Here is a 27,757-nt window from a genome sequence, read left to right as displayed (position 1 = left end):
CACACACACACACACACACACACACACACCATGTGGCGCGTCCTGCTGTAGTCTACTGTAGCAGCAGCTGTGATGGGCGGGGTCGGTCACTCTGATTGGTCAATCGGCTGTCAGTCAGAGAAATGCACGACTGCTATTGGTTGAAAGTCTGCTTAGGGTCAGTATCTCATGAAGGATGTGGAGTTTCCTGTGAAAGAAGAAGAAAAAAAAAAAAAAAAAACCCAGTGCATCTTATTAAACACACAGTTCACGTGAGACCAAATGGAGCTGTAAGGTACATGCATTTATTCTTGATATTTCTTCACGCACTGGATGCTTATTCTCTGGATAAGGTTCAAACAACTGGATTTATATACAGTCCGACTCTTGTTGGTGAAGTTTTCATTTTTCCGCGATGTCCCGAGCCTCGGACCCGTTACCGAAAGCACGCCAGGAAAGAATGAAGGACGTTAACATAAAGGTGAGTTATAAACGCTATCTTATGCATGAATTATATAGCTATTTTTGTTCTTTACTCAAGCATTATTGTTAAAGCACGTATATATAAGAACACAGTGACATTATTGAACAAATGCATTGATGAACGTCTCTGGCCAGTGGTTCTGCTGCTCTGCTTCCTTTATTTGGTCAAGTGAAGATATATATAGGATTTCCTGTGCTCATACAGTCCTGTCTGTGTGTAGTTGACGAGTGTATATACGTGTCTCTGTACTCGACTGCACGGGTCCATTGTGCGGCAGCATGAACACGTTGTCTCGGGCACTGAAGGGAATCAATGGGGGAGGGACAGAAGACAGACACTGCAGCACATTACACGGCATTCACTGCTGCTCTTACTGCATGTTACACGGCTTTCACTACGGCTTCATCGCGCGCGTTCACAAAGCGCAAAAGTTACATTTGTCGCGTTTGATTGACGCGCGGGCACGCGTTTTATTATTTTACCGCATCTCTCTTTGTCCTTCCTTCTCACAGTATCATCCCGTCTTTGTTCTTATATACGCTGTGTAAAGTCTGCATGTCACACATTTTCCTGTAAACCAGTTTATATTCACACATGTCCAGTTGAGTGTTAGTTTTTGCCTTTTTGGCATTTTTATTTTTAAAGAAGTGACGCGGTTAGTTCCCTTTTTCAATAGCCTGTATATGATGATTCATCTTCATGTTGGTGTATGGCATGTTAAGTTCACCTCACAAAACAGTCCTGACCTTTGCTTTGTGGAACTGCATCAGTTTTCCTTCATTTGATTGTTGTTAGACCAAGTTTCAGTCTATGAAATAAAGCAGATGTTGCAGGGATTTTTGTCTTTATTGGACACAAAGGTAAGCAGAAGCGATGACAGAATTCATGGGAGTGAATGGGAAAGCAGATGATGGGTTGAGGTCAGCGAATGGTGGAAAGGTGAAGAAGAGAAGCTGAACTCGGTGAGGTTCCTGCTCCCAGTTGGATGTTGGAGATTGCCGCATTTTCCTTTGGGATCAGCCGCTCTGCCCGTGGGAGTGTCTACGGATGGCTCGCCAACATCATCCTGGTCTCGTCAAAAAATCTGACTTTGGACTCGCACCGCACACAGATTGGATATTGATGCACGTGTAAACAGAAGAAAATGCAAAAGTCACATCCGATCTGAGTCACTTCCAAACGTGTGGACAGCTGACCGGTGTCTAAACACGATGAATTGGTCACTTTCCTTAAAGGATTAGTTCACTTTCAAATAAAATTTCCTGATAATTTACTCACCCCCATGTCATCCAAGATGTTCATGTCTTTCTTTCTTCAGTCAAAAAGAAATTAAGGTTTTTGATGAAACCATTCCAGGATAAAAAGGAACTGGTGAACGTGACGCCAGTTTATTTTTTGTATGTAGAATAGGGAAAGTATAGGACATACAGCATAAGCTTTCTTGAAGAATACGGAAAGCGGAAGCACTTGGAAGGTGGTTATTTGTGTTTATAAAGCATATACAGTTGTATTTTCTTAGAAAATGGCCGATCGTTTCTCTAAATAAGACTCTTATTCCTCGTCTGGTATCGTTTAAAGCTCTTTGAAGCTGCACTGAAACTGTAATTTTGACCTTCAACCATCCATTGAAGTCCACTATAAGGAGAATAATACTAGAATGATTTCATCAAAAACCTTCATTTCTTTTCCACTGAAGAAAGAAAGACATGAACATCTTGGATGACATGTGGGTGAGTAAATTATCAGGAAATTTTAAATTGAAAGTGAACTAATCCTTTAAGGGGGTGTCGTTATGAATTCGTCATATAAGTGCTTGCACAAAAACTCAAAGACTTTTTATTTCACCATCTCTTTATGAACGTTTTGAAGCGTCAGAGTTTGGGATGAAAACACTTTAAATGGAGGGACAGAAATCCCTCAGATTTCATCAAAATATCTTCATTTGTGTTCTGAAGATGAGCGAAAGACATGTTTAGAATGACACGAAGGAGAGGAAATGATGACAGTGTTTATTTCGGGTGAGCTAGTGTTCAAAATAATGACACAATTCACACTTCACCATTCACAATGGATCCAGCCACCGATCTTCTGATGATGTGGTTCTGCACTTCATCTTCTCTGTGTTGGGAACAGGGCTTTTCAGATGTCACTCGGATGTGATCGTCCTCATCCTAGAATTTCAAACGCCGCTTCTCTCAGTGTCATCACTAATTAGCCTCACAATAAACCCTGAAAATTACCGTAAAATTACCAGATTGACTTTTCTGATAAATACTCACACAAGCAACGGCTTTCCGTCTTTTCACCGCTGAGATCCTGTTCACACATCGGTACTAAAGTACAGGTAAACCCTGTGATGTTGGTCATCAGAATAAATGACCTTTAGTTTCACTATCTTTAGTTTCACTATCTGTCCCATTTGACAGCATTAGTTTTTCCTTATGCGTGATGGGCGTATGGGGATGACCGGTCATCCTGCTCTTTGTTCACACACAGCATCATATATTGGTAATGGTACAACTTCTCATACTGGTATTTTTGAAAAGGTCCTGATCACACATGATCTGTAAATGGGAATTTACTGGTAATTTACCCGTGGAGAATGTGAAAGTTTTCTGTCAATCGTCACGTGTTGATTGAACCTACTTGATTAGTTACTGAAGCTCAGTTTTACTTGTAGTCTCTGCAGAATGTGTCCAAACGTACTCGGCGGTCATATTTGTGACACCTCCGGACAGCTGTTTCAACATCCAAGACCAACTCCTCTGTACATGAATGTGATCATCCTGAAATCACAAAAACTGCTTGCTGATGTGTTTCAAATCAGGAACAAAATCTGACCTGAATTGTCTCATAAATGTTGTTTCTTATGCTCTAACAGCATTTAACCAATTTCCAACTAGAGAAATCTTAATAATTACTATCATTTATAGGTGATGTTTGATCGCTGATGAGTGAAGGTGTGGCATTATGAGGGAAAACCGGTTTGAAGGGGAACCATCATTCGAACACAAGGAGGAGTTGTGTTGAGTTTGTACTTACAGATTCAGGCGATTTTAATTAATATGGTCTATGTTGGCTAATGTTGGTTTTGAACTGATTGCACTGTTGACATTCGACCATCATTCTCACGCTAATAAAGCTTCAAAGGCAGTAAGTAAACATGTAGCAGCATGTGAAATGGAAAGCTGTGTGATTGAAAGGATAATGTTTCATAGAGAAAAGAGAGATCTGTGGGGTTCAGACTGAGAAACAAAAGAGACAGACAGACTGAAAAGAACAAAGAGAGCCGGTGAGATGAATGAAAGATCATATACCTGACAGTGCTGGACCATGTTATTATTCACCTAAAACTCTGCGATTTTAAAGGAAAATCATCATTTATTCACCCTCATGTCTTTGCAAACCCTTTTATCCTTTGAAAAACAAAGAGATGTTTGGAAGAATGTGTCCTAAACCTCACAAGAGAACGGCAAACCAAACTTCATCGTCTCCAGTCGTGCTTCTCAGAAGGAAGAAGCTCGCAACACGAAGGAAGGAAACTCTGATGAATGCAGATAATAACATGCAACTATACGAATGTACTGCATATTTGTTTATTAGTATTTATTTCAAGATAGAAAAATAAATAGACACTTCCATGATCTTTTCCATTCGGACTGGTTCTGATAGCAGGAACATGTTCTGACACTGGTTTGTGTTCACACTATGGGTTGTGACACCACACGTATTCCTACCAAACCATTTCAAACTGCATGTTTGCCCTCTAGGATGGTCGGTATGGTTTATATCAATATTCTCTGATGTTGCGCACACTTCTGATAGATAACTAATGAAGGAAGGACACAGAGCTGATGGTGGCCTTAAACATGAGATGAGCTTCAAACTACATCGTGATCCTCCTGCTGCCAGATGAGTGACGTTTAACGTGCCCGAGGCGAGTTTTCTTCAGCGCACTTACACTATACTACCTGTAAATGTTCCAGTTTTTACAAGTGTTTCCATGTGGCATAAAGGATGTTCCTGACAGCAAGCGCATCTATGTGTAACTCCACAGACTGTGACAAACGATTATTCTGATAACCAGTTAATCTAATGTTAATGATTAATAAACTGCCTAAAAACTGTTTTTTTTTCATTCACTAGTAACAAAGATCCGTTCTGTGAACCGGCTCGACCGGTTACCCGCTATGAGCTCACTTAATGACCACAAACCTGTGCTCACGGCAGTGACATGTGACCTGTTCTCGTTCACTGAAACAACGACATTCCCAAGTAACGGAACCATAAAACCACATTATATCTAAACAAACTGTGTAGAGAATACAGATAACATCAACACAAACTCAGACTCTCTTAATAGTAACACCGCTAACACTTTACTTAATGAATAATGGATTATAGAGGCATATGTATATGAAGCATTAGTTAAGCATTAGTAAATAGTCAATTCATCATTTATAAAACATTAATAGACATTAGTAAGCTGTTTATAAATACAGCTATAAATGCTTTGTTCTTGATTTATAAGAATATCTATAATGAGTTTAATAATTGTATTCTCATACTTTATTAATGGTCAATTTATCATTTCTAAATTATGTATTACATTATTCACAGGAGTTGTCAGTGGTTCATAAGATCATTTAGGAAGTGTAAGTAAATGATTAGTAAAATATTTAAATGTACATTTATGCATCTTATTATTTAGACATATCGTATTAGTTACTTAGTGTGTTAATAGATGCTTTGTTAACACATATTTCACAGTGTCAAAACTACCTCAGTACTAACTTTAAAACATTAGAGAACAGCAGTGCAGAAGATCCCTGAACCTTTAAATCTCATTTATAAAAGCTTTACAAAGCATAAACAGTCCTCACTTTAGAAAATAGTTAACTGACCACTTTTAAATGTTTTATAATTACCTGAATTAATCATGAATTGCAGTAGGAATATGTGTTAATAAAACATTTACTAACACACTAAGTAACTATTACTATGTGTCTAAATAATAAGATGTATAAAATTAAAGTTTATTAATCATTTACTTACACTTCCTAAATGAACTACTGATAACTCCTAAATAACTGGTTTGTAAATAATGTAATACTTAATTCAGAAATGAAGTATGAAAATACAATTATTAAACACATTTTAGATATGCTTATAAATCATGAATAAAGCAATTATAGCTGTATTTATAAATTACTTACTAATGTCTATTAATGCTTTATAAGTGATGAATTAACCATTAGCTAATGCTTAACAGCGTGCAGTTATTATAAAGTGTTACCGTACATTTTAATGCATTATATCTTTTCATAAATAAAAACCAAAGTTAAAATGCACTATAACATTTGCACATTCCTTGTTACATCTGAAGCTGGTTGTTTGTCATGTGTTTTAATGCATTATACTTTCTAAAGGTGTAAAATAAGTATTTTAATATATTATAGCTGTGGTATGCATTATAAGGTGCATAATTAATGCATTAAAGTTCTTTTATACTTTATTATTTTTTGCATTAATGTATACGTCTGGCTTGAAGATTGAGTGGGATTATATATGCTCATCTGTCATTGTGATTTCTACACTGCTAAAAAATAAAAAATAAAAACATATTTAAATTCACAAAAACTGCTGTAAAGAACTACACTACCCACAATCCTGAAGCGGGATGGAATCAGAGAAGTCTCTGTTAAGATCATCATGAGAGACCTGCTGATGTTCAGGTCTGTTCTTCTGGTGATATCTGATGATCATCATCTGGGTTTGGCAGCGGCCTCGTTCACAGACGTCAGCCCTGCTGTCTCCAGTTTGCCCTCAGGAAACAAAACACAGAAACAAACACGTGTTCTCACCTCTTTTTGAAAGACACTGTAAAAACAGAAGACATGTCGGCCTACAGCATCTCCAATCTGTCATTCTTCATCATTTAATTCATATATAAACCTCCACCGTCCAGATCCTGATGTTTAAAATCACCATGAAAACAAAACTGACAATTCTTTTGTTTTTATGGAATATTGCAGTGTTGATTATAAGTGATTTATCAGTGCACATCATGATTGTGTTAAATTCATGTTCTGGTAATCGTGAATCTGAATATCTTCCTCTTGCAGCATCTCTTCTCTTCTCTGATGACGAGGGCGGGGCAACCTGTCACTCACATGAGATCCACCAATAGCAAACCACAATCATCCAATCAATTCTCCACAGACAAAATCAAGCCTCGCCCTACATTTGTGCTTGTTTGAGAAGCGTTTCACTCGACATACGACACAATAGAGAAGAATGGATGAGCGCAACTTCCCTTTCATGACTTTAAGCTCAGACTCCTCCACTCAAGAGGAAGTAGTGTCTGTGTACTTCCTGTTCAGCAGATCTCTGTCTATAACTGGCACTTACTCCACTAACAAACCCTGCCTAAAGGGAAACGCCTTGATGATGGCACATTGGTTTAAACAGCCGTGATATGTTGTGCTCTTCTAATATGTATGTTGTTATAGTTTTTGATGAGCTGGAGAGGTCAAAGGGCAGCCGTCACTGATTCTTCATTGTGTGGTTCTCTCTCTCTCTCAGAGCACAGGTTTCTCATCTTAACTTAAACACAAATATACGACTAGACGACACACAAGTCAAATCCACATGATCCACATCATCATCATTTCCCACATGCTGTGTGATGTGTTTCAGGCTGAAGAGAGTCAGAGATGCTGTTGTTTAATGACATTTGACAGATTATTACAGTTTATTGCAGCTTTTACATTACATATTGTATGCTTTTGTTTGCCATGGAAGATAATCATACAACTTGCTTTAAATTGCTAACAAAAAATAATATTGTAAAGGTGACCATTTTTATTTCAAGTATATACTTTATTAATCAAATTTACTGTCTAATACTTATGCTAGTTTAATTTGAATAGCCTTCTGAAGAGAATTTTTAAACTAGAATTGAACTTTAGAAATGCATTAGAGCTTTAATTTCACAGACTGAATTCTAAAACTATTTCAAATGGTAATTTGCAACATCAGTAATGTTTTCCTCTGGATATTGACAGATTCTGTCTGGGTAAACAGAAGTTTGCTTTTTCTCCAGATAAATATCTTAGTAGAATGTGAGTGAATTACTTAAACTAATTAACAATTAGTCACACTGGAACAGAAATGAGAGCAGATTTTCTACATGGCAATGCAGCCAATCACAGACGTGTGTTGAGCACTTGAATTCAACAGCATCAGAGGTGTTAAAATAGTGTGAATCTGCTCAAACTGAGTTCACGAATCCTCTTATTATAATGTGAACAAGAGATCTGCTGCCGTGAGCTCACGCTGAACTGCAGACATTAGAAGAGTGTGTTCACAACATGTCGGAGATTCTGACCTGTGAAAAGAGAGAGCTTGTGATGCTTGTCTTCTATCTCTGGGTCAAAGACGAAAAAAGGATTTCAGTCATCAAAACAATAAAAGTGTAATACAGCTCTAAATATAGTTTTTCCCCCATGCATTAGAATGTGTCCTGTTTAATTTTATATTTTTCGGCGCAAAAAAATAATGACATTATACATGTTTACCATGATTTACCCACTGAAATGTCATTTAGTGTAACAATATTTATATACCAAAAAAAAAAAAAAATTGTCAAGCAAATTTAACACAAGAATCATTTGATAACAAATTAAAAGACTCATTTAAGGATCACAGTTCAGCCCTCAAATGAATTAATTGTCATTTTTAAATCATTATACTTTACCACTATCCTTCAAACCGCTAGGTTTTACCAATTTGTCACTATTTCAAATATATATATATATATATATATATATATATATATATATATATATATATATATATATATATTTATTTTTACATTTTTTTTAATGATAACTTGTTTTTATATATATTTTATATAAGTACAGGTCAGAATTTGTACATAATTTGTTTCATTTGTACATAAATCTGTTACTCTGATTGACATTTTGCCAAAAAGGGATATAATATTGCCATTGTTCCCATAATTACATGGTTTTTAGTATTAGTCTGTATCATTAAATTAGTTTTAATAATATTCCTGAGTAAATGACAGATGTGCATTTTATTCCACAGTTCCTGCCATGCTTGCTTAGCCGGTCACTTTGTTTCTGACTTGCTCGGCCACAAAAATGACTCTTCGCAGCTGTATTTATGAATACTTTCTGTTTGCCAACATTTGCTTGGACTGTGGTGAAACAGAAATTATATTACACTGATGATAAAAACATCACCATGAATGACCAAACTTCTTCTTCAGCTTATATATTATTCACAACATATGCTTCTAATAAAAGTGTTTTTTGGCGTTTCACTGAATGACATGCATTTTTGTAACTCAGTCTACCACACCATGAAAAGGTGGAATTATCAACAATTTAAGAGCAATAAACTCATTTTCTGCAGCACCACATGGCCTTTTGATGAGGTCACATCTGTTTTTATATGATTTCAGAAGGGCTTCTTGACCCGTTACACTGAATGACCTCTTATGAACTGCATTTTCCGGACAAAAGTCCCCTGGTTATTTAAATACTTATTAGTGCAATAAGACAATAGTCCTTTTGTTATAACAGCCAACACTTATTTGAAAATGCCAAGAAAACAAATATATTTTGTATTTGACCTGAACATGAAAGTAGACGCTTTACTTGCATTTAATGTTTTTTATATATATATATATAAGATCACTTTAGTACATTTGAATTTGATACGGACAACTAAATGAACACAATGAAACTAGAAATAAAGCGATCAATGACAAAGAGACGAAACCCTGATTTCATTATTTTCCACCTTAACGCAGACCATGAGTTGTCATTAACTAGCTGACTACAGCAGAAATCACCAGTGCAACCCTATTCTGAGCTGCATTCATCTCTGTTTGTCATCATCTGATGCACAGTGTGTGTGTTTATTGTGAGAATTCACTGATCTGTGGTCATATTAACTTTCATCATAGTGAAAGATGAATGACATGTTGTCCTGTCACTTCTGTGTGCAGAACAAGGAGAAGGAGCGGATGAAGGCGCGGGAGAAGGAGACGAAGGAGCGCGAGTCTCGGTACAGCAACGGTCACCTGTTCACCTCCCTCAGCGTGTCCGCCACCACTCTCTGCTCCGCCTGCAACAAGAGCATCACCGCCAAAGAAGCGCTCAGCTGCCCGAGTGAGTCTCGCTCGTCACGACACACTACTGACCTCTGACCTCTTCTGTCACTGCATGAAATACACTGTAGCATTCACACTCAGGTGCACATGAAGGATAATTTCAGAGAAACGTTTGTGTCTTATGAAACAGAACCAGAGAGCTGCGCTGTAGTTTGATAAACCTTTGAAACAGAAAACAAGCAGTGTGGGAAAAACTCAACGGCATGACATCGTCACACATGATTTGATTTGATTTGATTTGAGAGAGAAAAGCCACTTTAGCTCTGTTCATCATGTGACATGATCACATGCCCTCAGAAGACGTGAATGAACTCACTGGAGTTGATAAACGATGACAGGATCTCTGTAAAGCGGTTGGCATGGGCTAAACCTTGACCTTGAAGGGTCGTGTGAGTCCCGAGGGTTTGAGGACACAGAGCAGATCTTTATTCAGATGCAGGTGAGTAATTATAGTGGTGAGGAGTGATGCATTGTGGGGGTTTGAATGCATCATTGCTGATAGCATGGAGGAGGGGAGCTGAGACACACACAGGTGATCGAGCGCATTAATACTGAGTGGTTTGATGTTAAAGTCGTGGTTTGGTGGCACTGGGTCATATTTCAGTGTAAGGAAGTCGTAATTGTAGTGTGTGTGTGGTTTAATCTGGTGTAAGGCATGAGCAGATAATGCACGGATGGCCTTCTTCTGAAGCTGTTGTTGTTGAACAGAACGGAGGTCTTTTGTTGTCTTCTTGCCCCCCTTCGGCCGTGTGCACAGCTGCTACCCAGAATCCTCCCCTCCGCCTGTAATCTGGAGCATTTAGAAAGATTAACACACAGTCTGTCACACACTCAACACATGCACACACTCTCACACTCACACACACACACACACACGTCTATAAGTGATTACTTCATACATTATGGGCTAACTGTGGCTGTAGTCGTGATTAATATATCAGATGATTAATCAGACATTATCAGGCCATTTTCAGCATGATCACTGCGAATGCTCGGATGATGAGGAAAAGTAGTTCTCTCCTGTGTCCAGTCTTGAGATAAAATCCCGAGTCTTCTGAGTCTGAGACCGAGCCACAACACTTCTGAACCTTATTTAAAAAGACTGCAAATGAGGTCAGTTCCTGACTCCATTGTGGAAAATCAGGGTCCAATAACATATTGATCGGACTAGAGTCTTGTGGCTCGGTCAGTGAAGGTCAGATGTTGTCTAGATTGCTTCAAGCCTCTTTAACTCCTGTCAGTGAGTGCGTGACCTTGTCAGATGTGGTTGTATGTTGATTGTGTGTGTGTTCGATTGTTCGACTTTCAATATCATTGACCGGCTCCGTCTGAACCTCAGAAACACAACACGAGGGAGAGAGAGAGTGTGTGTGTGTGTGTGTGTGTGTGTGTGTGTGTTGTCTTTTTGAGCTCATGGAATTTAATTTAAAGGATTAGTTCACTTTCAAATAAACTTTTCCAGATAATTTTCTCACCTCCATGTCATCCAAGATGTTCATGTCTTTCTTTCTTCAGTGGAAAAGAAATGAAGGTTTTTGATAAAAACATTCCAGGATTATTCTCCTTATAGTGGACTTCATTGGAGCCCAAATGGTTGAAGGTCAAAATGACAGTTTCAGTGCAGCTTCAAAGAGCTTTAAAGAGTCTTATTTAGAGAAACCTAAAAAAATACAACGGTATTTGCTTTATAAACACAAATGATCACTAGCTTACACTGTGTGTCCTACACTTTCCCTATTCTACTTAGCACTTAAAAGACAATCATTTGTGTTTATAAAGCATATACCGTTGTATTTTTTTAGGTTTCTCTAGATAAGACTCTTATTCCTCGTCTGGTATCGTTTAAAGCTCTTTGAAGCTGCACTGAAACTGTAATTTTGACCTTCAACCATCCATTGAAGTCCACTATAAGGAGAATAATCCTAGAATGATTTCATCAAAAACCTTCATTTCTTTTTGACTGAAGAAAAAAAGACATAAACATCTTGGATGACATGGGGGTGAGTAAATTATCAGGAAAATTTTATATGAAAGTGAACTAATCCTATAACGTTTTCAAAAATTAATATTATGTGAATTGTGAATAGAAGCATTGTGGGAAAAGGCCATAAATATGATGTTGTTATGAACTGTGTATGTGTGCTTGTGTACATGGCTTATTAAAAAATATTGCATAATGATTTGGTATTACACCATGAACACTTCCTGTTTCTATATAAACCAAATGGTTTAAAACAGTAGGTGCGCACTCTTCTATGTGTTTTGTAGTATTAATAGTGTAAGTAGTGAAAAAGTGTGCTTTAAATACCCGGATGGATGATCACTTAATTACCGGACGAAACGAAGTGTTGAATGTTGGACACTTCATGCTCTCGACGGTCACAGCTTTAATCAGCAGGTCAGAGATCAGACTCCAATACTGAATGACTAATTAACCTTATTAAAATCATTCACTACACAGCTGAGTGCATAAGAACACAGTGTATAGTGCGTCATTTGTGTTTTCTGACAAACAGTGAGGCTGTAGTCTGATGTGTGTAGTGTGTGAACTCTGTGGAGTCGAGTTAGAATATTTTATTAAAAACACATGCCTATAGAAAGTCCCTGTAAACCGCATATGCAAGTATGAGTGTGTGTGACAGAGTGTGTGTGTGCAAATGTGATGATAGGTGTTAGTTTGTCTGAATCAGAGATGTCACCCAGTGCTGCTGTTGACCAGAACAAAGATTGGTCTGTTGAGAGCAGAGATGACACTGACTCCCACTGAAACCCAACACACACACACACACACACACACACCTCTGCGCTGCAGGCCCCAAACGAGACGCTCTGATAAAAACAGTTCCTCTCTACACTCTCAGAAATAAGGGCATATATAAGGAGAAATGTCTTAAATAATTGTATATTACTTACATTTTAAATGGTTATTTAATTTTTTTCTAGTGATAAAGTATGTTGATGAGCTGTTATTAAATAAATTAAAACAAAATGTATTTAAAACAAATCCTAAAAATGATCCATGATGGTAACCCCCCCTGTAAGAGTATATAATCGTGAGGTCAGAATTTAACCTTATTATATTGATTTATATTTGATTTAACCCATGCACTCAGAGGGGCGTTTGGACCGTAAGTTCATACACTGCAGATAGAGATGATCACTGAGGTTAAATGCGTACTACATGCTTTTGTTGAGATCTGTAGTCAATCATAAACATGTCTATTGAGTGCATAAACACAGTGGCCAATCAGGGGCGTTGTGTAAGTCAGGTTCTACTCAATACGACTCAAAAAGCCAGAGTTTTCAGTTCTGAGCTGTAATTTCTCTACTTTCATTTTAATCAACACGGTATAAATAAGACATGTCTTGTGCAGTGCAGTCAGCTTCTTTGAGTTCTGTACTGTTTCTTGCAAAAACTCCCATTATAATCAGTGCGCTCACGCTGAGCTGAAGTGATTGACAGCTGCAGTCAATATAAAGAGAGTGGATATAACCCATGTTGACATGTTTCATAAGTTTTATTAATTATGCTGCTAAGTACACAACACAAAACTTCAGGAGTGACAGCTGTATCCATGTTTAAATGTGGGATGGAATACAAAATTGTGAAAATTAACAATTATAGCTATAGACAGAACAAATAAATCTGATGTCAAAATAGATTTGTGCTTTAAAGTCACCATTAAATTAAAAATTATGTCAAAAACAAGGCCTGAGAATGCAGCTATTACCAAATGACAACAATCATTTCATTCAGATATACGTCACAAAAGCGAGGAAAAGACGATTGTAGTTTCTTTTTCATGCGTGTAGTGTTTCTTTGCTCTTCATTTTATTGCTAACTTTTCACTTGACCTATTTAAGGCAATGTTTAGTTGATTAAAAAAATATTTGAAGACCATTTGCTAATGTTTCAATGTATTATTTACTTATTATTATCATTAATAATTATTAGCTAAATGAATCCGTTTAAAAAATAACTAAATAATGAAATAAAATAGTTAAATAGGGAATGTGCGTCTGAAACCAACCCAGAGCTGTGTGAAAGCATTGAAGTGTGTGGGTTAACCTACAGCTGTCACTGATCAAACCAGCGCCCTGAACGCAAGATTACACGCCAACTTCACAAATAAACAAATGCACATGAAATATTGATCTGAATCTTTTAAAAAGAATTCACATGATTTTATTTTATTATATTATATTATGTGGGAAAGATAACAGAGAGTGATATGAGGAACAAGAATTCATGCGTTCATTTATCCTCGGCTGTATTGAAAACAAACGTCAGCTTTTGCTTGAATTTGTATTTGATGTCATGAGATTATGAGGGTAATAATCAGTGATGTTATTTCTTCTTCCTTTATCTTCCCAGCCTGCAATGTGACCATTCACAACCGCTGTCGTGACACACTGGCCAACTGCGCCAAAATGAAGCAGAAGGTAAGAGACGAGGGCGGGGAGAATTAACTCATTAACTCATCAGTATGACCATCAGATGATTTGGCATATCAACAATTAGATGCACAAGGGATGAAATTTATAAGATTTTTGTGTAAAAAGGCAGCATTGTTACACATGGAGCTGAATGATATCTACAGTTTGATATTCTTAAGGAAAAAAATCTCTCCCAACTAATGCTACACCCTCTCACATTTCTATAATACTAGATGTAACAACAAGCTATTATATTCAACTGCTGTTTATTTTCAGAAATAAAAACTGAAATGTTTGTATAAAACTCATTTGCACATAAGATTTCATAAACACTTGTCTTCATGACAAATTTATTCAAACACACACATATAATTTACAGTAAATAAGCTCCTCTCGTATTACGTATTGTTCTCCAGCTGTTTTATGGACATCTTTCAGTGGTTGAAACACTGACATGAGACATGATTCATTTCAGTAAGTTGTACTGAATCTTTCGACATTCCTTCTGATGTTCATTCATGTTTATCCGTGCTATAACTAGAAATAAAAAGAGAGAGAGATCTGTCACGAGAGCATCCAAATGCTATTTATTGTTTGAATTTCACGATAAAGTGGACAGAATTTGAAAGCTGAGATTTTGTTTCTTATCAGAAGTAACAAAACACATAGGATGGGATGAGCTACAAATAATGTATAGTGTATCAGGTAACCCTGGACTAGAGCTGCTTTGACCTAGCTGTGTTTAACTGTGTTATTGCCACATTAACTTGCTCTAAATTCAACACAAGAGACATTTTCTTCACACACAGTATTAGTTGCAGTCTGACACGTCCTTTTGATTGACAGTATATAATCGGTCCCGATCATCGGCTGTTTATAAGCAATTGGCAGATGACCGATAGTGAAAATGATAGCTTTTATCTGCCAATAAGATTATCGGGCGATATATTGGTGCATCCCTAATTATTATAAAGGGTTAGTTCACCCCATTTCCTCTCCCTCATGTCGTTCCACATCCGTAAGACTTTTGTTCATCTTCAGAACACAAATGAGGATATATTAATGAAACCTGAGAGATTTCACCCAAAACTCTGGTGCTTCAGAACATTCATAAAATGATCGTAAAATAAACCAATATGAATGGAGTGGTTTAATCGAAGTCTTCAGAAGAGACACAATCGATTTATATGATGAACAGATTTAATCTAGGCTTTTATTCACTATAAACACTGATCACTGAACATACATAGAGCGATCAAAAACTAAACATGGAAGCTGAACTGTACTTTCTTAATGCAGGAAAACCCATGAGGTTTGTTCACATGTGTCAAGCGTGGAGATTTGAGCTTCCGTGTACAGTATTTGATGTGCTCTATATTTGTGTGTTGATCAATGTTTAAACAGTAAATAAAAGTCCAAGAGTCTTCAGAAGAGTTGGATTGATCCGCTCCATTCATATGGATTACTTTTACGATCTTGTTTTGTACTTAGGTGTTAAAGTTTTGGTTGCAGTTGGACAAAAATGATGAAATAACATTAAAAAATATCTTTATTTGTGTTCTAAAGATTAACAGAAGTCTTATAGGTTTGGAACAACAAGAGGGAGATTAATTGATGACAGGATATTAAATTGTCAACATAAGTTAAATGTTGAGAGAACAACACAGAATAAGTGAATAAGGTTTAGGATATTTTGCATTTCTATTGTATTAAATTGCCTGGTTTCTGAAATGGTTGAATGTGTGTAAATATTTCAGTGCATAAATGCATGTGAAATCATATAACATATTAATAATCTGCAGCAACAGAGGCTGGCGCTGGTCAGGAACACTGCAACCTTACATAATGTGGCCCTCCGTAGCAAAAGTGAGTTTCTGTCTGTCCTTCCTCACCTCTTTTACTCTTCCTCATGACCGATTCCTGTTGCTAATTCATACTAATAGTAATAATAATAATGCAACTCCTATAAAGACACAGTTGATCATCTGATGTGACGTTTTGATAGTTATAGTGTTTCACTGCTGGTTCAACATGATCTGGTCATAAAGAACCTGTTTTATTCAGTACTGTGTTTCCTTTGCCAGATCCAATACTGAAGGAGAGGCCGAGTTCAGCCATTTACCCGTCAGAGACACTGAGACAGTCTTTCCTCGGCTCCCGCAAAGGACGCTCCACGCTGTCCCTCAACAAGAGCGTCTCCACCAACAACATCGCAGGGTAAAGAACCTCACGTTGAGGACAGATAACTTCCGTTTATGTACATCAATCAGGCATAACATCATGAGCACTGACAGCTGAAGTGAATAACACTGATCATCTCTTCATCACGGCACCTGTTAGTGGGTGGATATATTAGGCAGCAAGTGAACATTTAGTCCTCAAAGTTGATGTTAGGAGCAGGAAAACTGGGCAAGCGTAAGGATTTGAGCGAGTTTGACAAGGACCAAATTGTGATGCTAGACGACTGGGTCAGAGCATCTCCAAAACTGCAGCTCTTGTGGGGTGTTCCCGGTCTGCAGTGGTCAGGATCTATCAAAAGTGCTCCTAGGAAGGAACAGTGGTGAACCGGCGACAGGGTCATGGGCGGCCGGGGCTCAGCGAAGGCTGGCCCGTGTGGTCCGATCCAACAGACGAGCTCCTGTAGCTCAAATTGCTCAAGAAGTTAATGCTGGTTCTGATAGAAAGGTGTCAGAACACACAGTGCATCAGTTTGTTGCGTATGGAGCTGCATAGCTGCAGATCAGCCAGGGTGTCCATGCTGACCCCTGTCCACCACCGAAAGAGCCAACGGTGAGCATCAGAACTGGATCACGGAGCAATGGAACAAGGTGGCCTGGTCTGATGAATCACGTTTTCTTTTACATCACATGGATGGCCGGGTGCGTGTGCGTCGCTTACCTGGGGAACCAGGATGCACCAGGATGCACTATGGGAAGAAGGCAAGCCGGCGGAGGCAGTGTGATGTTTGGGCAATGTTCTGCTGGGAAACCTTGGGTTCTGCCATCCATGTGAATGTTACTTTGACATGTACCACCTACCTAAGCATTGTTGAGACCATGTACACCCTTTCATGGAAACGGTATTCCCTGGTGGCTGTGGCCTCTTTCAGCAGGATAATGCTCCTGACACAAAGCAGAAATGGTTCAGGAATGGTTTGAGGAGCACAACAACGAGTTTGAGGTGTTGACTTGGCCTCCAAATTCCCCAGATCTCAATCCAATCGAGCATCTGTGGGATGTGCTGAACAAACAAGTCTGATCCATGGAGGCTCCATCTGCTGATCTGCTGCTAACATCTTGGTGCAGATCCCACAGCACACCTTCAGGGGTCTAGAGGAGTCCATCCTCAACGGGTTAGGGTTGTTTTGGCAGCAAAAGGGGGACTCATAATGTTATGCCTGATTGGTGTATGACAATATGTATGGGCATCTTTCCTCAGATTTACCACAGAGAGTTGTAAGACTCTGTTTTATTAGTGTGCCACATTTCAAATAGTTATACTTTTGGTGCTAGGCCCATAACTGGCCCTATATTTTACAGCTCCTCTACAAAGCCCTCATTGACTAACGCTTGCTAGACATTGTGTTACCCACAGAAGTCTAAATGATGACTCTCCTCTGGGACTGCGGCGGATTCTGTCTCACTCCACAGACTCTCTGAACTTCAGGAACAGAGCCATGTCCATGGAGTCCCTCAATGATGAAGGTACGGCTCGACAAGACATTCGCAGACCAGTATGTGTTTGTAGTTTGCTGCGTTCTCACACACATTTCCGCAGGAGAAATGTATTACACATCAATGCTGGAGGAGCTGGAGAAGGATGGGAAGGATTTTGAGGCAGATTCCTGGAGTCTGGCTGTGGACTCATCTTATCTTCAGTCTCAACGCAAAGATGTCATTAAGAGACAAGACGTCATATACGGTGAGACTTTTCTTTAATTTACAGTCCTTTGGATGCATTTACACTGTCAACCAGTTCTTGCATGGATTTAGGATGCAGATTTTTTCTATCTAGTTTCAGCAATTACAACAACAGGTATTCAGGTGCTTTTTACTCTGTGTTGTTCAGAGCTGATTCAGACAGAGATGAACCATGTGCGAACGCTGCGGATCATGGAGGGGGTGTTTCGCAGAGGCATGCTGGAGGAGGTGTTGATGGAGATGGGTGTAGTTCATGCCATCTTTCCCTGCCTGGATCAGCTGCTGTCTATTCACTCAAGTTTCCTGAGCCAACTACTGCAGAGGAGAAACCACAGCCTGGCTGCCAGCAGCTCCCGCAACTTCACCATCCAGAAGCTGGGAGATATACTGGTGGAGCAGGTGAACACTCACTTAAGGATAAGGGGTGCAACAGAACACATAAATGTCGATGTTGATCAAATTAATATATATATATTTTTAAAAATAGACTGCAGCAATTAACATTTTGTCAGAACCTCTAGTGGATGACATGTTATTTTATTTAGTTGTCTGTCCAGAATCGTGGGAGAATCACAATCTTTATTTTAAACAAAAAAAATTGTGATTCTCAGTTCCTCCAGAATCATGCATGATTTACTGAACAAACTGTCTGCCTTCAAATAAAAAAAAAGTCAATATTGCTGCAGCCAGCAGCGACACACACTGCAGTTTATGGAGCTGTTGTAATTGACTTTTCGCCGGGAGTTTGATTGACAAGCGATCTAACCAATCAGAACGTTGAATCCGCCATTTTGTCCAAGTTAGAAGATTAACCTCGGTGGACTTAAACTTGAAATGTGTGTGTATATTGACATCTTTCCGTGTTTGAAACAACATTCCTTCTGATGTTCATTCATGTTTATTTGATGCTAATTAGGAAGAGATGATCAGTTAGCGAGCCGATATGTCACGAAACATTACAGAGCCACAAAACGGTTTTTATTGTTTGAATTTCTTAAATTTCTTGTTTAATATCATAAGTAACCTGCTCTGTCTTGTCTGTCGACATGTTGTCAGTATCCTCTTTGCTCCGTGATGCATTTATCACTGTGTGTGGCGTGATAGCGCCACGGCTTGCCGGACAAAGCAACAGTAACTAAGGGGGGCGGGTCTTTGCAAAGGGTCAATTGGAGGAAGAGATTTTAAGTTCTTACACTTTGGATGTGAACTATTTTAGAATAAGGGTAGAATTATTGCGCTCCCATTCTAATCCATTTGAAGCACATGTGTGCACTAGTGTTGTGCCAAATTTGGACTCCCTGCCAAATATTGCCCCCCTCATTTAAAAACTTGATTGCCTAATCTGAACCCCACCCCCTAATCCTAACTCCACCCCCACATTTAATCCTAAACCTACCCATACTGGGGACTTGGGGTCGGGAGTAATAATCACTCATTCATTTTCACTCAGAATAACTGCTGAACTGCTGTAAGATATTTACATTTATACATTTGGCAGATGCTTTAATCTAAATGTATACTTTTTAATCAGTCCGTGCATTTCCTGAGAATAAAACTATTTTAGTCATTAAGAAAGAGATGTTGGAAAATGTGGTTTTAGGATTTCTGTGTAACATAAATAACAAGGTGAATTTGGAAATGCATTTTGAAGGGCACTGAGGATTCTGAGGATCATCAAATGAACAGGCACAATATTTTATTTAATAATCTTTTGCCTCAACAGTTTTAACAGATATAAACACACCCATATGTACACAGTAACACCGTGCACCCTAACGAGTGCTCAGATCGAGTGTTCCTACAGAGACATTTGTCTGGATTCTGAATGGCATGTCCTTTGCATCAGTTCTCAGGTCAGAATGCAGAAGAGATGAGGAAGTGCTATGTTGAATTCTGCAGTCGGCACCTGAAAGCTGTGAAACTCTATAAGGAGCTGCTGGCGCGAGACAAGAGGTTCCAGCAGTTCATACGGGTGAGAGAAAGACATGCATGAGGTTACCGTTACTTTTGCGTTTGTTGTGTAGAATGTATTTAATAAAATATATTGTGTTTTTATTATTTGCTCTGTCAAGCGGGTGAGCAGAGGTTCTTTACTGCGTCGCCATGGCGTCCAAGAGTGCATCTTACTGGTCACTCAGCGCATCACCAAATACCCCGTGCTCATCAAGCGCATACTAGACAACACTAAAGGTGAGACCTCAGACACGTACTTCAAAACTACCGCCAGTCCTTGTTTTATCACTTGAAACTAAAGTCAGTTTGAACAAAATCTATAATGTGCTTTATGTTACACAATTAAATTAATTCATGAAAATCAGGTATGTGATAGAGAACGGGGGCCTAACGCTCATCGGCCCTGGGTTTCCCCTCGCTGATCTGAGAAGAGACTGTGTTTGGTTTGACAGGTAGTGAAGAGGAGAGTAAATCTCTGGCTCACTCTCTGGCACTGATCCGGGAGCTGCTGTGTTCCGTGGATCAGCAGGTTCAAGAGTTAGAGCGAGCGCAGCGTTTGCAGGAGATCCAGTCCCGTCTGGACCCTCGAGCTGAGACCAAGGTGAAGGGTGGAGGAGTGTTTCGCGGAGGAGAGCTGCTGCGCCGCAGCCTCATTCACGAGGGAGCTCTGCTGTGGAAGACTGCTCAAGGCTCCAGACTCAAAGGTGCCTGTAGTGTTTATGTTATTATTATTGTTTTTCTGCTGTAAAACTGATTGTGTAGAACAAAGACCTGGATACATGAAGCTTGGTCAGATGGTGGAGCTCAGTTTGGGGACACTTGGCTTGGAATCGTCCTGATTGGCCAGTGTCAACACTACAGTGATAAAAACTCTGGCCATAACTCCTCAACCATTTCTCACAGACTCAAGTCTTATATTATTGGAATGCTTGGCTCAAGACGTATATCTCCTATTTCATGTCCATCATGATTTTTTATTTTTTTTTGCCATATTTGAGCTTTTTGCTAAACCTACTTTTGCAAATGTATCCATGGTTATTCGCCCAATCAGAAACAAACAAGTACAGAAAGATTCTCTGGAGATCAAATATCAGTAATTACCAAAAAAAAAGGTACTTTTACTTAAATTGTAATAACTCTTGAACAGAATGGAACATTTTCACCAAAATTGGTACACATTTGTATGAGCTCAATCTAAGGTTGTGTGAAAAAAACTGTGACACCCGGCCATTTGGGGGCACTGTAACAGAAAAAAAACCAACAACTACTCAATCGTTGGTCTGATTGACTTGAAAATTGGCATGCTGTGTCTTTGTCCAAGCTGTCATCATTGTCTATGAGGACATTCGCTTATCTTGAAAAACATGGCTGTGAGTGAGCGATCTCCTGGTAGATTTGTCAGTAACTCTGTCTTTTGTCTGTGTAGATGTGCAGGTTTTGTTAATGACAGACATCCTGGTGTTCATGCAAGAAAAAGACCAGAAGTATATTTTTCCTTGTCTGGTGAGTCTCAGCTTTCTATTTCTATCAGTGGATTCTGACAACCCATCATTTATCTTGTGTTCTGCATCATCATCCCACATCAAAATCAAACTGACCAAATCTGGCTCACTTCACAGGACAAACCGGCAGTGCTATGCCTTCAGAATCTGATTGTGAGGGATATAGCCAATCAAGAGCGAGGAATGTTCCTCATCAGTCACTCCACGCCTCCAGAGATGTACGAGCTCCACGCCACCTCCAAAGAGGACAGAAACACCTGGATGAAGATCATTCAGCAGACAGTGAGCAAGTCAGAGTCAAATCACACCTCCTCAATGCTCAAATATCTCTGCACAGTCAAACCAAACACTTCATCAGCTTCTCTCCATATTTCTCTTTTGCAGCTGTCCATCAAGAGAGGATTTCCCTCTGATCGAAACAGAGGACAAAGCTTTGCTGCGCAGACTCAGAGGTTTGTATCAAGCATGGTTTATTTCCCAACACTCGTCTGCATCTGCCGTCACACCACCTTTTCATTTATCTCTCTCTCTCTAGCTGATATCCAGCAGAAGGATCGAGAGGTTCTGGAGCTGTTACAAGAGCGTGTGACGCTCTTCTCTGATTTGGCCGAGGTCACTGGAGGTCAGAGTGTTACCGTTCCCACAAACTCCAGAAATATATTCAGAGCAGATACACCCTACGCTCCTCAGGCGGAGCGGCTGCTGAATGACGCCATTGTTGAGGGTAAGCAGAGACGTGTACGCCATATAGACATACAGAGCTTAGTCCCGACGGACATTAAGACGGTTCTCTTATTTATGTCAAACTTCAGTGGACAGACTGAGTGAAGTGCTGTTGGGTTCCTGCGTTGACCGCCCACAGTCCTGCAGAGTGAATGGTGAACCGGCAGAGGTACAACTCACCTCTAAAACAACAGGTACCTTATTCATCTTTAGCGTATATCGTGAGCTATCTATTACACCCTTTCTCAAAGTCTTGATGCTGTTTTTGGCTCTACTAGAACAGGTTTTCATGCTTGAATGTTCATTATTTTCCCTATAAATCTAACAAAGTTTATTGAAGTTTATACTTAAAACAAGAAAAAAATGAGGCAAGAAAAGCATGTATTCATTGAAAACAATTTTATATACTACAATATATTATCATATTTAGAGAACGTTTAGATCATTTCTACTGGAAAACGAGCGTACTTGAAGGAAGACAGTTGTAGTGTCCCAAGTAATGTGGAAACAACAATGATATTTAAAATTTTTCTTAATGACATGAAGGCCAGTATGAATGACATGGCTGCCTCGCTACAGTTTCTGGGATAAAATAAGCAGTGATGAGAATAACGGCATTATAAATAAACGGCGTTACTTTTTTCAGTAATAAAGTGAATGACTTTTTCTCCCGTTACAACGCCGTTACCGTTACTGACACAAAAAAATGCTGTGTTACTATAATTGAGCACTGAAGAGGTTTTCATCCGAGTAGCTCTCTGTCATAGACCTGCAAAGTTTTTTCTCTGGTGTGTGTGTTGGACTAGTAGTTGTTCATTTAAGCCATTAGTTGAGTAATCACATTTATATTCATTTGATTTCTTAAATACTGGAGAGAATAAACCATTATAATGAGCGTTTAATATAGGCTATATAGCACTCAAGCGTACGCATAACGCTTGCCATAAAGAACCGGCAAAAGTAATGATTATGAATGTGACAAAAACAGCAAGGAGATATTTTAATTGTTTATTAATAAAGTAATGTTTTCTGAATCAGTGTAGGCTGCAAAGATGAAGTTGACATTACTGACTCTCATCATCTCTGTGGACGTGTGAGAAAATGCACATTTCATTCAGATTACATGATCAGAGACTAGCCTATTTCTTTTCGTTTTTAAGTTATTTTCTTTCCAAAGCTTTCTATAGATATATTACTCATGTCTGTGAGGCAAGCAGCCGCTGAGTTTCGGTTCATTTAGCCTGATGAGATGCGCTCCAGTTCACGTGCAAGTGATCGCGCCGGCGCCTCCATGTCAGGATTTTGTCTGCTATATCTGCTTCTTATTTATTAAATCCAGGCAATTGGTTGATGAAACATTGATTAAAATTAAGATACAATTTTTACAAAACGAAATTCACTTTAAAGAAAGGCTTTCTACAAAACTAAACTTAATGAAGTGGTCAAAATCATGTCTGACCCACTCCATGTCTCCCGATATATTGCGCATCTTATGATGTTTTGATCTTAGTCATTCAGTTCACTTTTCACAATCAAAAAGATGAATTTAAAACATAGCATTAAACAAATAAGAATTTATTTTTAGACATATTTAATATTAGGGGCATCCAAGTTAATTGACATATTTGATTTTTATTTTCATTTTTTAAAGTAACGCAATAGTTACTTTGCATGGTAATTAGTTACTTTTATAATGATGTAACTCAGTTATTAACTCAGTTACTATTTGTAAGAAGTAACTAGTAACTATAATTACTTTTTTAAAGTAACGTGCCCAATACTGAAAATGAGTAATTATAGCCATTCAGCATTACAGTATGATGGAAAGCCTGGCCTAAACCACAGATTATCAGATTATTATTTGCATTTATTAACAGTTACAGAACATAAAAATAAATTATTTTTAATTGAAGTGAACTTAAGTTCATTTCTCCTCCACTTAAAGTTTGCTTTCTTTGTTAATATACACAATATACAAGTAATGCGTTGTTATGTAGCATGTCTAATATACATAAATATAAGCAACTACACTTCTTGTTTTTTTTTTTGTTTTTTTTTTGCTTATATTGTCTGCATGGTGTGCAAGTATTTACAAATGGTATATTACTGAAACTAAACCTCTTCAGCGTTTCCTCATCTCTCATATTTCTTTGCTCTAAACAGATGAAGGAACGATATCAGTTAACGGGACTCATGAAGTAAACGGTCCATCTAACAAGGTGAGGGTTTGATACGCTACAGAAGAGGTTCCTCTGTGAGATATTCCACAGAAACTGGATTCATTATTGATTATCATTATTATTTAATGCCTTTCACAGGACAGGAACGGGAACCAGCTGCAGGACAAGACGTTAAATGAGGTACAACTTGAGGATCCTTTAAAGAATGAACTGTTTGAAGATAAAAAGAAAGACGAGTGTCTGAAGTGTTTGTGTTGCAGGAGGTGTGTCAGCGACTGGTGAACCTCAGCACTCAGCTGCACGCGATACAGGTCAGACACACACCGCTGCACTGACCTCACACACACACGCCTGACTTTAATTTGATTGACAGATGCTTTATCATGATCCGAGCGCTCTCTCCGTCTGCAGGCTGCAGTGATCCGGCAGGACTCTTTCCTGGAGGTGTACATGCAGAAGGACTCGTGTCCCTCCGTGTCCCGTGAGCCTCTGCTGGAGGCGGCAGGGCCCGATCTGACAGAGCTACAGCACAAATACAACCTGCTGCAAGGGGAAGTGATGCGACTACGGGCCGCCCAGGACAAGAGCAGCAACGGAGCGCCAGTTCAAAAACAAGACCCGAAGAAAGCACAAGACACGGCAGAGAAACCAGCGGATCAGTTAGATGGCATGTGTCCTCGAGCTGACAGTCCCAGAGGTGAGTCCAGATGTGGAGTGTGTCTCCTGCACACTGTCCTGATGTCTGTTTCTCCGGGAACAAGTAACGGACTAAACTATGGAAAGATGTTTACTGAATAAATTCCTTAATGCACAACAAAAACATTCCAAAAATTCCCTGCTTGATTGGATAACTGCACTAACCAGTGGACCAATCACATCGCAGCATCTCAAATGTTGGTTTGGTGGTTCTGAAAGTCAAATCTGTCATCAGAATGACTTGGTTTAATTCCTACAGAAGCGTCTCAGGCTCTGTTTCCTCCTGATATTTAGTATTTTGTGTTTTGGTCGATCGGATCTCAAGTGGACGACACTAAATTCAGGTGTGAACGGGATAGGGGTTGCAGGACTACTGATTTCTGCTAGTCGATTTCTTATCAAAACGATACTTGAGTTACTCGACTACTCATGGATCATGCTACTGTAAATGAAAAGACATGAAATAGTTCTTATCAATAAATGTTTATTAATTCATAGCCTAATGCAACCATCACATAAGTAAACTCTCAAAACATTATAATTATGACATTAAATATTTAAATTTTCATGTAACAGAGTGAAGCCAAATAAATAGCTGCACGCAACATTTTGATCCTAACATTTGTTACAACTATATGTGCATTGCTGCATGCGTACAGTAATTTCATAATAACAGTATGTAAAACGCTTTGAGCTTGTCCACTTTCCACCACTTCCAGAAGTTTGATTTTGAACCGGATTGATTTTGAAGAGGTTGAAAGTGGACAAAAGAGACGGATTAAAACACCAGGTGTAACGGGAATGTGTCTGCCTCATCTACTGGTGATCCGATCGACCAAAACGCATCTTAATACCAGGTGGAAACAGCGTCTCACACGATTGTGTTCCTAAACATCTGAACGCAAGATCACATGAGCGTTTGTGTATCTTCTGACACTCTGAGACGAGTGGAGTGCATGCAGTCTTATATTTACATATTTACAAACTTACATTTTTTTTACTGATATTTTGCTCCAGTTTCCCAGCAAGAGATGATTTTGTTCTCTTGAACACATGCGATGGAAACACTGCTTAATATGCACATTTTTGATATTCGCAGCTTTGGATAGAAACTAAAATAAAAATAAACAAGAAGCAGAGTAAAACGTGCTTGTTTCACAGTGCATAACTTGTTCCTCTGATGCTCCTCAGACCTGCAGGATATCCCGGAGGAGAGTGAGTGTGGGACCGAAGCTCACAGTTAACATCCGCCCCGCTGCAGACGCTCTCAGAATCACATGACTCGAGGCCGTTCACACCACAGCCACGGACACTCATCTGAACCAGCGTCAGTTCAGACTTCACAACTTTCACTCGCCACGGATATTTTTAACGGAGAGGGGTTTGTAATCTCTTTTCCATCGCTCTGCGAATAATGCTAGTCAACCAATAGGAAATGCGCTTGTAGTCACATGGCCAGCGCCGGTGCTGTTACATAACACTATGGCTGCATCTGAAATCACCCACTTCTCTATATGTAGTTGGTGAAAAACAGTATGTGATGAAAGGAACAGAAGTAGGATGACCTACAACTCCTGCTGAGATTCTGAAGTGTGCATCTGATGGACACTTTACTATCCCATGAGGCCACGGGAGAGGATTTGTGAAGGGCAGTGAAGCTGGTAGATCACATGATCATGACAACATGGCGTCCAGATCACATTCACACACTCATACTATATAGAATGTAGTTTTCAGTGGTAATTACTTATTGAAAATAAGAGCGTGCTCAAGAGAGAGTGTGATTTCAGACGCGGCCGATGACTCTCAAACTGACTGTTCTAGCAGAGGAACCGTCTCTCTTGTCTCTGTGCTTTTGTATTGTAACACCACAGTGAATCCGGCTGTTTGAAAACATGTAAATACTGTCGGACGTCTCCGTGAACGAGTGTCAGAAGCTGATTTGTGTACTGCTGATTCTGCTCTTCTGCTGTCTTCAGTCAGGTGTGAACAGGCCTCTGTTGAATATACTGTTACTGCATTTTATATTAAACATAGTTTAGAACAATTAAGTCTTTTTTAAAAAGATGTTTCAACATTTTACAGTTGTTATTTAAGCAGTTTATGGTGTATGTCTGATGAAAGGAATAAATTATGAGTTAGAAATGAAGGAAACTTTAGAGGATATTCTGCTCATACTCTGACTTTAGCTGTATTATTAATGTCCATTGTTATATTATTGGAAGCAAGCTCTGTTCCTCTGCTGAAAACACATGATATTATGATGAAGATTATGAAATGTAGCTCATGAAATGAGTCCTGGTTATTTGGCAGTGACTTGAACAGTTCTAATAAGCACCAGGGTTCAGGGTTATAAATCATTCTGAATAGCGGAGGTCTTCTCCTGTACTGATGAAACATATTAATGTTGATATTGATAACAGAATGTAGTGGAAAAATGATTGTGAATTCTTCTCTGGCCACTTGAAATCACACTAAAGCTGTTGATATTGTCTATGTTTGTATAAATGAATGTTTGAGGAAGAAAAGCATCCTTTAAACAGCTGTTCAGTCAATGTTTATAATTATATTGCTTTTTTAAAAAAAAAAAATGTTTTTCATTGTACTGTGTGTTTAAATATATGGCTATAATCATGTATTTTGCCATTTTGTTTTGCATCTATATAAATGCATTGAGA

At 38.8% G+C, this 27,757-nt stretch overlaps 1 protein-coding gene across 3 annotated transcripts; it reads left to right on the top strand.

The window, feature by feature from the left end:
* The first annotated feature begins 220 nt into the window (after window positions 1–220).
* Window positions 221–27,757, top strand: arhgef2b (rho/rac guanine nucleotide exchange factor (GEF) 2b). 3 transcript variants are annotated; one of them, XM_067391636.1, is made up of 21 exons: window positions 221–460; window positions 9,504–9,666; window positions 14,044–14,111; window positions 15,908–15,971; window positions 16,190–16,322; window positions 17,700–17,809; window positions 17,883–18,026; window positions 18,174–18,424; window positions 19,872–19,997; window positions 20,098–20,215; window positions 20,431–20,682; window positions 21,405–21,481; window positions 21,598–21,762; window positions 21,839–21,932; window positions 22,016–22,204; window positions 22,293–22,397; window positions 24,367–24,422; window positions 24,522–24,563; window positions 24,644–24,694; window positions 24,795–25,080; window positions 26,271–27,757. In XM_067391636.1, exons 1-21 carry the CDS (start codon window positions 395–397, stop codon window positions 26,321–26,323), a joined length of 2,613 nt encoding a protein of 870 aa, XP_067247737.1. In that variant the 5' UTR covers window positions 221–394; the 3' UTR covers window positions 26,324–27,757. The 3 variants fall into 3 exon arrangements, with proteins under 3 accessions (XP_067247737.1, XP_067247743.1, XP_067247753.1); XM_067391642.1 differs by having other exon boundaries at window positions 21,598–21,770; window positions 21,865–21,932; XM_067391652.1 differs by lacking the exons at window positions 221–460; window positions 9,504–9,666 and adding an exon at window positions 11,928–12,066.

Source organism: Chanodichthys erythropterus, chromosome 2, assembly GCF_024489055.1.
Source record: "Chanodichthys erythropterus isolate Z2021 chromosome 2, ASM2448905v1, whole genome shotgun sequence".
Lineage (NCBI taxonomy): Eukaryota > Metazoa > Chordata > Actinopteri > Cypriniformes > Xenocyprididae > Chanodichthys > Chanodichthys erythropterus.
The sequence above is the reverse complement of the archived record's forward strand: the minus strand, read 5'-3'. Positions and strand labels throughout refer to the sequence as shown.

Coding starts and splice junctions, on each gene's coding strand:
- arhgef2b (XM_067391636.1), top strand. CDS start 395: ATGTCCCGAGCCTCGGACCCGTTACCGAAAGCACGCCAGGAAAGAATG. Junction 15,972..16,189: donor TGTGGCCCTCCGTAGCAAAA/GTGAGTTTCTGT, acceptor TTCCTTTGCCAG/ATCCAATACTGAAGGAGAGG. Junction 21,933..22,015: donor TTTGCTGCGCAGACTCAGAG/GTTTGTATCAAG, acceptor CTCTCTCTCTAG/CTGATATCCAGCAGAAGGAT.